Source organism: Dama dama, chromosome 24 (assembly GCF_033118175.1).
Source record: "Dama dama isolate Ldn47 chromosome 24, ASM3311817v1, whole genome shotgun sequence".
Taxonomy (NCBI): domain Eukaryota; kingdom Metazoa; phylum Chordata; class Mammalia; order Artiodactyla; family Cervidae; genus Dama; species Dama dama.
Window position 1 is genome coordinate 41,910,081 of NC_083704.1, and position 8,672 is coordinate 41,918,752.

Below are 8,672 nucleotides of genomic sequence, written 5' to 3' on the forward strand. Positions count from 1 at the left end.
CAGGGGTTATAATGGGCCAGTGCAATTCAAAGACATGTCGCCTGTGACCAGAAACGGCAAAATTGGTGTTCTTTTTCATTGATAATGATTAAGAAATGCTGAAATTTTGCCTCCAGGTCCATTCTTAAACTGCTTTTTTAGAAAGAGTGCTGTTTTTAATGGACAAAATGGAAGTTACTGAAGTCAAGAATCTCCTCCTACCTTCAAAATGCTTTTAGGATCAATGATGGCGGTGACAGCACTGCCAGGATTGCAGGGCTCCTGCTGCTCGAGAGCATTAGGGTCGCTGCTTGCCCCCATCCCCACCCCCAGAGTCCCACCGACATCACTGACTGCGAGGTGCCCATTTGGAATCCTGGAGCAGTCATCTACTAAACAGACTGAGAGGGTAAATATCCCTCTGTCTACTTCCAGGGAGTCAGTTGGTTTTCAAGATATCTGGGATAGAGGCCAAGGGACAGCAGGCAGACCAGGAAATTACTGGAGGCTAAAGGTGGAAGTGAGGTGGTGCAGTAATATGGGACTCAGCTCTAGGCTCAGTGTTGCTAGGAAGTACCTGGGCATGGCCCTGCCTCTGAAGCTTAAAGGTTCTTTGTCCAGAATGCCTTCTGTAGAGCTTATAGATCATCGTTAGAACCAAAGAGGTGATTGAAGCACTTTGGAAAGTGAAATTCTGAACAGAGGATAGGCTCCTAAGTAATTTTGATGAAGCTTTGAAAGCATGACTAGTCAAAAAAAAAAATCTTGAATGCTTTTTACCCAGGTGCCCCCTCTAGGTGGACGCTGGCCCACTGTGGAGTGGAGAGAGCCCTACCACATACTTTATGAGCAAGCTTTTGTGCAGAGTACAACTGTGCGATGGTTTGCAGGGACCCCGGTTAGATGACGGTTTCGGTGACCCACGGCGACGGAATCCTCATCGCTGCACATTTGTGTTAACCTCCGTGAACCTGACCTCTTGTCTCCCCCAGGCCTCTCCGCGGATGGTGGCGCCAAGCGCCAGGAGCACCTCTCCCGGTTTTCCATGCCCGATCTCAGCAAAGACTCTGGGATGAATGTGTCCGAGAAGCTGAGCAACATGGGCACGCTGAACTCGTCCATGCAGTTCCGCAGCGCCGAGTCAGTTCGCAGCCTGCTGTCCGCCCAGCAGTACCAGGAGATGGAGGGCAACCTCCACCCGCTCAGCACCCCGATCAGGTACAGAGACCTGCAGGCGCACGGAAGGATGCATCAGAGCTTTGATTTCGATGGGGGGATGGCGGGCAGCAAGCTGCCGGGGGCGGAGGGCGTGAGGATCCAGCCCATGAGCGAGCGCACGCGGAGGAGAGCCACTTCGCGAGACGACAACCGCCGCTTCCGGCCCCACCGGTCCCGGCGATCCCGACGCTCTCGCTCTGACAACGCCCTCCACCTGGCCGGCGAGCGCGAGGCCCTCTCTCAGTTAAAGGAGAGACCCCCCCTCAGAGCCAGGGAGGACTATGATCAGTTCGTGCGCCAGCGGAGCTTCCAGGAGAGCCTGGGCCAGGGGTCTCGGCGGGACCTGTATGGCCGGTGCCCCCGGACCGTGTCGGACCTGGCTTTGCAGAACGCCTTTGGGGAGCGCTGGGGCCCCTATTTCGCCGAGTACGATTGGTGTTCCACCTGCTCCTCCTCCTCCGAGTCTGACAACGAGGGCTATTTCCTAGGAGAACCCATCCCCCAGCCCGCCCACCTGCGATATGTCACCAGTGATGAGTTACTGCACAAATACAGCTCCTACGGCCTCCCCAAGTCTTCCACGCTAGGTGGCAGGGGACAGTTGCACAGCAGGAAAAGACAGAAGAGCAAAAACTGTATCATTTCTTAATCCGATGGGGGTTCAGGGAGTGGGGGAAGATGGGAACTAAGAATGTAGATTCAGAAACTTGCACTGTTGGAAATTTTAAAGCGCTTTGGGGGTGGGGGGTTCCAGGGAGAGATGAGAGGAGCTCTCCCTTGATGGAGGCAAGGTTACCTATTGACTCCATAGGTAGTCACAGTTCTTGGCATGTTGAACATTATTTGCACATTTCACTTTGGAAACGCTGTAGACTCAACAGAGGCCAGGGTTGGTCACCTCCTTCTCCAACCGTTTGTGTTGAGTTGCCACTGGCAAGATGGCAAAATTGTTTCCTGCTCGCTTATATATATATACATACACACACACACATTATATATATATATATATATATATACATATATATATATAGCCTCTCTGGTTTTCTTCCTTTTAGGACCCTTTTTCCAGTAAGTAATTTGTTTATTAGCCAGGACCCCACACTAAGTTATTTACATGTCCATTGTAAATGCAATGTAAATGAGAGTTCTGATAAAATATTTTTGTATTTTGTAATATCAAAGGAATTTCTATATCGTAGGACTCAGTGGAGCCTTGCATGCACGTCTAGCATTGTCTTTTGAGTAGTATTACAAGGTGGTCCACGACCACTTTTTTTTTTTTCTTTTTTTCTATACAAATTTGTTACATGTCAGTGAGACCTTTTTCAAAGAATTTTATTCAATTTGGCTTTTTGTGGCTAAAAAAAAAAAAAAAAAAAACCAAATTACCTGTTACACCCAAAGCATTTGATGCTCCATCCATCTTAAGGAGCCATCCTTAAGTCTGTTCCCACCCTCAGTAGAATCTCTTCTCTACAAAGTGATAGCAATTTTTTTTTTTAATTTATAATTGCCAATGTAACTTCTGCCAATTAGAAAAACCAACCAGTGTCAGTAGAGTTCTGTGAGAAATGCCATCCCCGCTGGAAACATTGACGTTGCTCACATTGACCTGTCCTGTGGGGAAAACAAAAGTGACTGTGAGTGGTGCTGTTGTGTGACGTCAGCATGACATTGTTTTGAGTGTGGCTTTATTTCCTGGTGCTCGTTTCCTGGATTGTGTTATCCGCTTTCCTTTACCAAGGCAGACAGAACAGCTGCCGTAGCCTGACAACCGGTTGTCCTCAGCGCAAATGAACTTTGGCTTTGGGAAATTCAGGCCAGAAAGGTTCCGAGGGGCTCTGGGAGTGACGGTGCTTTCTAGGTTGTAGGTCATATGTGGAGATGGAGGGCCGCTTCCACCCGCTCAGCACTCATGTCAGGGACACAGACCTGCAGGCATGGAAGGATGCATCAAAGCTTTGACTTCGAGGGGATGGGAGGCAGCAAACTGCCAGGGCTGAAGGGCACGAGAATCCCCGCCCACAGGTCAAGGGTAGAGGCTGGAGGGGAATATGAAGGAAAGTCAGAGCAGAGAAGAACTTCCAGAAATGAAGTATAGGAGAGGTGAGAACCACCTTTGAACACCCCCCGGTGCTGGTGGGAAAAACAAAACAAAACCCAGTTTAACTCATTCTCTAATCAGAGTATCTGGGTTGCCCAGAAAGATTGAGCCGCTCAGGAGATTTTGTGCTATGGTTCTGGAAAACAGACGTTGCTGAAAGAGAGGTTTCCATTTTGAATTTTGGGGACCGTCAATCAGATAGAAAATGAGCTCACAAGTGAGTGTGCTTAAAGAAGACATTTAACGGTTGTGTTGTTTATAGTAAAATAAAACCTCCTACCTAGCTTCGGTTAAAAGTGAAGCGCTTGCTTTTACTTCCATTCTCCTCCTTCCCTTCATGGATTGTGGATGAAATAATCCATTGGGGGACCCACCTGTAGTGAGATGTACTGTCAATGTAGTGTACAGTGTATCTCAGTGGCCATCTGCCATGGTGAGGTGAGCGTGGTCTCTTTTCAGTATAGTAGTTAATATTTTCTAGTGTTTTTTTATGCAGAGGATGTGGAAAGTGGCTTTTTAGACACCATCCCACATGGGTCTGGGGAAGGAAGGCTGTAAAGGATGTGGAAGTGGCACTCCATTCAGGATGTATTAAAATAATTTGCTTTTCAGGTATTTATATGACATTTGTCATTGTCACTGATGTTTTTGAAAAAGCGATGCAAATGTTGGTTGTGGCTGTTTTCCGCATGCTTTCTTCATATCTAAATGCTTCATTAATTATCCAAGCCTCTGGAGAATTAACTCTATTAAGTTTGTATAGTGAGTTTGTAAACTGCTTGGCAAACTGATAAAAGACATAATGTATACCACCACGGTACCAACGTGGCAGGTTTCTGGTAGAAACCGGGCGAGTCCAATTTGGAGTTCTAAGTTTCTGGATTGATGAGAATAGAAAGGCATTTTGGAAAAAGAAGAGAGAGAAAAAGTAGATCATTTAACTTAGCAAATAACTGAAAATAATGTCTGTCTTCCGTGGCCTGGAATCCGAGGAAAGAAATTCTCCTAGTAAACGTTGTTTTCTTAATCTGTCCTTTTTAGAGTACCTCTTAACATTTCCCCAGTGAGGCTTTGACCACCATCCGCAGAAAGAAGAAAGTGCCCTAGACACGGACAACTAAGTAGTATGCAAAGGGATGAGAGGAATAAGCAGTTTCCGATCTAGCTGCCCAGGGAGCATCCATCAACTCAATTAGTCAGAGCTGGAGGTGTGGTGAGATACGAGTCTCGGGGTCAGACAGTGTAAAAAGCAAGATCACCTCCATCTTGTCCACCACTGCAGACGCCGCCTCCCCGCCCCAGATGCAACCAGGCGTCCCATGGAGATTGCTGGTAGAGGCCAGGTAAATCATCATCATCGCGAGGATAGAACCTTCAAGGGAATGCCCGAGAGAGAGCAGGTCATCACTGTGTTGGGAATTCTGCCTCTTAGTGATAACTTAACACGTAACATCCCAGAATCCCATTCCCTAAAATTCAGCGCATTCCTTTCTGAGGCTGGATCGGATCCTTACCTGATCATCACCAGGAGCTCTTACTTAGTCAAGCTTTCCTCCACGGCTGGGGCTTGCAGTCATCTCTTCTTCGATCATCATTTCATCTTTAATAGACTGTTTTTAGAAAACTATATCTTTTCCCTCTTTATTTTCTTCTCTCATGCTTTGGTTTGGTTTTTCTTCCTACCTCTCCTCATATTGATCTTCTTATCTTTTGGATAAAACCACACTTTAGCATTCATTTCGTTTCCTGTTGCTACTCAGTTCATTGGCAACAAAACTGGCCCTTTCCCAAGTCAGAAGTCAGTGACAGTTTTCTGAATGGCCCTGCCAATGCATATCAACCTTGATAGTATGAGCAAGTTTCTTAGCAGGCTGGTGGCATTCAGGTAGCCTTCCATCTGTCATAGAGTTCTGGGATTTCTACCAAGTATGAAGGTAAGTGAGGTCAGGGAAACCAAAAACATACTTCTCAGTTTTTGCCAATGTTCAAGGGTAGGGGTAGTTTTTAGAGTTGGTTGTTTGACCCCATCCACCTTAGTCACCTTCTGTCCACCCTCTGCCAGCCCCACAAACAAGCAGTTTGTCATTTCTCATTGGGAACTGTGGGTAGCTCTTTTTCTTCCCCTTGTCCCATTCTATAGGATGTTTCTTCAATACAACAAGATCATATTTTCCTCTTCTGCAACAGCTTTCTGCTTCTTGGGTACCACTAGCCATTGTTGAGTTCAGGTGGGGGTGTCTCTACCCTAACTATACTGTGGGCAGATAGAACTAGATAGAACCCTTCAGAGAGCATGGATGCAGCCTCAGAAATCTTTGCAACACTCTAGCCAGCCAGGACCAGTTGATCCGAACTGATTCCATTTGTCTGATAACAAATCTTACTTGTGAACTGACTCTTCCTTGTGTTTCTACCCTGGACTCTTGCCATTTTCCCAAAACAGTTCACCAGCTATTCAGGAAGTATCATCCATAAATCACTGTGCGATGCCAATCCCTGTTCCCCTGTATTGCAGATGCTAAAGGAGGCTGACTTCTTTAGGCTAAACAGAAACAAATCTCATTGGCCTCCTTTTCCATTTTTGGATTCTTGGCCAGTTATAAGCAATCTGTGTTTGCCATTTTGCAGAGGTAAGATAAGAGTCTGTCCCATTCTTTTCTAGTCCCACCTTCTAACAAAGAACAACACAAATACTTAAATTCCAAGGAGAAGTGCTCTTTGCATATTTCTCTCTAACAGAAACCAGATGCTAATGCATAAGAAGGAGGATCTATGTTTGACAAAGAAAAGTGGACAATGAAATCAGTCATCTGAGGATTTCATGCCAGAAGGGTTGCTATCAGCAACTGTTTAGCACCTTCAGGGCTTTGAAAAGGACTCTGCGGACAGCATTCCAGGTACAGAACTCAGCCAAGCCTCCTCTGCCAATCTTGAAGGCAGTTCCAGATTGCTGCCTTTTGAGGTATGTTTCTTTAAAGCATGAGAGACATGGAAATGAGAGTTTTGTCTTGCCTCCAGTGGTCAGTCCCTTTGGGGCCTCAGCTGACACCAGAGCCTGTTTGTCTGACCACTCGGAAGCAGTCATCAAGGTTAGAGTTAAAAAGGATTGCGGTCTCTTTCCATTTTCTCAAAATAGAAGTCCCTTCAATGCAAGACTCCCAGAAAGTGTGACTTACTGTTGGGGGCTGTATTAGTTTGTAAGCTTACTTCCTGCTTATAGCTTTCCCCAAACTAGCTTTTCCCAACAGGTATCTAACATTGTGTTAGAAATTACTTCTGTGGTTTAGATACAGAATCCATGAGGGGGTGGGGGGAGTGTCTTATTCTATCCTGAGAGTTTTGAGATGTCCCTCACCCTACCGAGTATTTGGCCATTGATGTTCCATAGGTCGCTGACCAGGCCTTTTTAAATTTTTCAGAGAGAGTTACTCAAGCCTTTCTAGTTAATTTCCATGTTTCTCCATAAAGTATTTGGTTCTATCCTGGACCCTGACTTCGCATTCTAAGGCCTGTGGGTCCTCCTTTTTCCCTAGCAGATGAGGACCTCGGCAGTTCTCCTGCTCCTAAACGCATTCTTTCCTGTACAGGATCATTTTCTCCATCTTCTGCTTTAATTCCAAGCTTGTAAACAAAACCTCAAAGGGCCTGAGAAGGTAAGGCACACCAGAGTCTGTGTTGTGTGTCGGGTGTCGAGCTATTTGTTAAGAAGGTCTGCAGTGGACCTTTGGTGTGGGCTCTGCCAGAGACTGTTGTGAACACTTTGCTTGAGATCCGTGCCCTGTGAAATGGATATGATGTTTTACTGATGTCTGTAATACATTTGTAAACTTCCAATAAAATTTGAATAAAAGAAATGTTGCCGTTCTTCTCAGTCTTCCATTGCTTTCCAGGTTTTTGGAAGTCTTTGCCTTTGAGCATCTCAGCAAAAGAACAGAGAAGCTGCAGATGTCAGGAGAGGTGAGATTTGCTATGAAAGATGAACCTGATTGTTCAGATCAGGATTTCTCAACCTGGGCACTATCTGCATTTTGGTCCAGTCCATTCTTTGTGGCAGGCATAGGACCATCCCGTGCATAGTAGGATGTTTATCAATATTGCTGACCTCTACTTATTAGATGCCAGTAGCACCCTGCCCCAAGTTGTGACAACTAAAAATGTTTGCACACACCACACCCATTAGGGTATTTTTTAAAAAACAAAGAAGGAAAAAGAAAATAACAAGCATGGGCATGGATGGGGAAAAACTGGAACACTTTTGCACTATTGGTAAAAATATAAAGCAGTTCATCTTCTGTGGAAACAGTATGGGAGTTCCTCAAAAAAATTAAAAAACAGAACCACCATGTGATCCAGCTATTCTGCTTCTGGATATATACCCAAAATAATTGAAAACTGGGCTTCAAAGAAATAATCAGTACACCCGTGTTTGATAGCATTATTCATAATAGTTAAAAGAGGCAACCCAAATGCCCACTGATGATGAATGGATAAGCTAAATGTGATCCAAACATACAATGAATTGTTCTTCATCCTTTAAAAGGAAGGAAATTATGACACATGCTGCAACATGGAGAAACTTGAGGACCCTAAGCTGAGTGAAATAAGTCAGTCACAGAAAGATGTGTGCAATTCTGCCTTTATAAGCTACCTAAAGTAGTTAAATTCGCAGACACGAAGTGAAAAGATGGTCACCTGGGGCTGGTAAGAGCTCATGGGAAGATCTTGAGTATACATTTTCTGTTTCAAGGTGAGAATTCTGGAGATTTGTTGTACAGCAATGTAAGTGTACTTACTACTGAACTGTACATTCAACAGTGGCACATTTTATGTTACCTTTATTTTACCATGATTAAAAAAAAAAAAATATCTACCCTTTGCTGAGTGTCCCCTGAGGACAAAAAGCACTGCTGGTTGAGAACCACCAGTTAAAATGCTTTGTACCTTCTTAGTATCTTCATTCCTTGAGGATTCTTGAAACTGACTTCAACCCTGGGCCACACAGTTAATTTTCACTTATTAGCAGGAATTGAAACCAGCAGATGGCTGAAAATATTTGTATTTGCTTCTAAGCAAATAATAAGTGGATTGTGTGAAGAGTTCTATGCATGGATGTTTTCTGGTTAGGATGCTGTTAATACTGTCTGGGAGCCAAGACCAAAGCAGCATGTAAATTAGATTTCCCCATGTCTGATTCACAACATTTGGGAGCTGCTGGATACTGCAATATTGTTTATTCATTCACTCAGCAAAGGTTATTGAGAAGCCTGCTCTGTGCTGGGCACTTAGAAAACAGCAGTGTATACAAAGCAGAGATTCCGATCCTAAAGAAGTTTGCGTACTTGACTTTCTACTAGATGAGAAATCTGAAACA

General features: G+C 44.8%; 1 protein-coding gene across 3 annotated transcripts in view; it reads left to right on the forward strand.

The window, feature by feature from the left end:
- Positions 1-7,155, forward strand: part of PRICKLE2 (prickle planar cell polarity protein 2) — a 337,833-nt gene extending 330,678 nt beyond the window's left edge. For all 3 annotated transcript variants that reach the window (XM_061128147.1, XM_061128148.1, XM_061128149.1), the window contains one exon: positions 972-7,155. In XM_061128147.1, coding sequence (XP_060984130.1) covers positions 972-1,846 — 875 coding nt within the window. In that variant the 3' untranslated portion in view covers positions 1,847-7,155. The remainder of the gene's footprint in view (positions 1-971) is intronic.
- Positions 7,156-8,672: the final 1,517 nt, after the last annotated feature.